Below are 2,759 nucleotides of genomic sequence, written 5' to 3'. Positions count from 1 at the left end.
CTAGGGGAAGACCTAGGACACGCTGGAGCAACTACGTCGCTCGGCTGGCCTGGGAGCGCCTTGGGGTCCCCCCAGAAGAGCTGGAGGAAGTGTCGAGGGAGAGGGAAGTCTGGTTGTCCCTGCTCAGACTGTTGCCCCCACGACCTGGTCCCGGATAAGCGGTTGATGATAGATGGATGTATGAATGGAAATTATTTGACCTTGTGTGACCCTGCAATAACTCCGGGCCCCACACTTTTGGAACCACTGTACCAAATTAACTAATTCTAACCGAGCAACTGTCCAGGGTGCCCTCACCCCAATGACCCAGGGTTCAAACGGTCTCTCAGGACATTATTTTTGTGGTGAAAATGTCTTCCTACAGCTAGGGGGTGCTGGGTCACGTAGTATATTCTACGCTTGTCTTGTGTTCTGCAGATTTGGGTAAGGAAAACGAGTGACAGCACAAAGATGAGGATCTACCTTGGACAGCTGCAGAGAGGAGCATTTGTCATCCGCCGACGGTCGGCTGCGTGAAACATTACTCCTGCCCCTTGTCGCACGACGCCCATCCGTTCAGTTACCCATTCATCCAGCCGCTCCTTCAGCCACTCTCTGGGTTCCCACGCCGAATGCATCTGAAAGACCACACACACGGAAACACACACACAGAAACACACACTTTTTTTTATTCTTACCATTTTACACAAACAGGTTTTTACAGACAAAGTGTTTATACACAGTAATGACTGTATTGTTGTTGGTAAAACAGGGGAGCGTGGCCATCAGTCGGACTATCTAATTGGACGTGATGTAACACTGAATCTGCCCTACATGACTTGATCCTCATTTACAGTCAATACAGATGCATTTAAAGGCACAGAAACGGTCATTAAGACTCTTTAAGTTATCACTCATGATAATTACTGAACACACACACACAGGCCTGGACATGTCTAATAAAAGATTTAAAAGATGGTTTGCTCAACATCGTTCATCCCATGTGGCTGATGTCATGTCCTGTTACAAACGTGGAGGCCTACTCTGCTCTGATCGGTTGAAAAAATAAATAAATATTTTTTTTGTTTTTTTTTTCATTTTATATATATATATAAATTGATATGTTTATGTCATTTTGTCATCCTTTTTTGTGTGTGTGTGTGAACAATCTGGCTCACATCAACTCTCTGCATGTGTAACTTTCTGTTGATGTTATGTTATTTGTACTGTTACCATTTTATTAAAATGTTTTCTGCTTTTTATCAACTTAGTGATGGTGATTATTCGCCGGGGGTTAAACCGTCGATGGTTCTTTAAAAGTCACAAACCTTTGCTTAAGTCAATAGACATTATTCGTAAACTCCTGAGACTGAAACATGATGCGAGACGACCCCCCAAAAAATCTCTTGCGACCCACCTGAGGGTCGCGACTCACTCCATGATCACAAGAAAGAATACATGTTTGTGAAGTTGCTTTAATTAAATTATATTTTTATAAAGGCCCTGACGTAATCCATCCATCCATCCATTTTCATCCTTTTATCCGTTACCGGGTCGCAGGGGCAGCAGTCTCCATGACCGCCACCCAAATCACACTGCACCATACCAACCCTCTGAACCTTCCTGCGGGTGGTGACTCCACTGGAAGGTACCAACCGCCCTAACCGGGATTCAAACTTGCCCAGGAGGTCCACACCAATGACAGCGCCACGGCCCTGACATAATGTAGTGATAAATTACTAACGTACTGTGCGCATTAACATTGATGCTGCAGTACAAATATTCTGACGATGATTAAAAGTAATGATAGACTTGAGCACTTCCTGCCAATATGAATGCTGCGTACGTGCACTTTCGCAACCTACACAGGTCACCTCACACCTCCTCCTCTGCACTCACCTCCCCCTGCTGCTCACCTCCATCCCTGCAGTTTTAAACAGCTGAATGATTTGGCATTTGGTGCAGGTTCTCTTCAGTGCAGCCTGGACGAGCTCAGCTCAGCCTGCCGCTTTAACTGGATGCCATGTTTCACTCAGCCGGACTTAATGACACACTGACAAGGAGGGCAATTATTGTTGTGCTATGCTGCACGTAATGCAAGGCTTGTCTCGAAGAAGCTTGTTGTCCGGCAGCCTTCGGCTGTGACTGCTCCATCACTGGCAGGATGTTGAAATGAGTCGTTTTTCCCCCAGTCTTGGAGGCAGAGGTGGACAACAATGAGACAGACATGAAAAAAAACAGACACAAACACAAACTTTTTTTACACTATCTTTACATCCTGATTTACACATCTCAGAACTCTCAGGACAGTGTCCTCACCAGTTGCAGTACTTTTGCCACAGACTCACAAAGTGTCTCAGGGACCGACTCTAACCTTCCAAACCCATTAAATCAGGAGCAGGTGGTGTTGGTTGCAGACAAACAACAAATGCGTCTCTGAAAATCTTCCTGGACACATTTTTACCCATGATGCCACAAAAAGCACACATGTAGCCACATCAACTGGTCGGTAACAACCACCGTTTGTGACCACTGAGGGACTAAATGACAGGATGAAAGATATGAAAGCAAAACCACAAAAAAGTGAAGAAAGAACTACTGGGACTGTCAAATAATTACACTTCTATATCAAATGAATCCCTTATTAGATGTTGATCACAATCATGATTAATCACAATTAATCATGATTATTGTTGGAAGAATTTAATTTATTATCATTGCTTCATGCTGTACTGTCGCTTTAAGAAACTGTTTGCTTCTCATATTATAATCTAGTGTGC

General features: G+C 44.2%; 1 protein-coding gene across 1 annotated transcript in view; it reads left to right on the top strand.

Annotated features, from left to right (window-relative positions):
* Positions 1 to 1,255, top strand: part of LOC103396882 (sin3 histone deacetylase corepressor complex component SDS3-like) — an 11,156-nt gene extending 9,901 nt beyond the window's left edge. Inside the window, exon 12 of the mRNA XM_008335128.3 lies at positions 418 to 1,255. Coding sequence (XP_008333350.1) covers positions 418 to 516 — 99 coding nt within the window. The 3' untranslated portion in view covers positions 517 to 1,255. The remainder of the gene's footprint in view (positions 1 to 417) is intronic.
* Positions 1,256 to 2,759: the final 1,504 nt, after the last annotated feature.

This window comes from Cynoglossus semilaevis, chromosome W (assembly GCF_000523025.1).
Source record: "Cynoglossus semilaevis isolate Cse_v1.0 chromosome W, Cse_v1.0, whole genome shotgun sequence".
Lineage (NCBI taxonomy): Eukaryota > Metazoa > Chordata > Actinopteri > Pleuronectiformes > Cynoglossidae > Cynoglossus > Cynoglossus semilaevis.
This window is presented reverse-complemented; position numbering and strand designations above follow the sequence as displayed.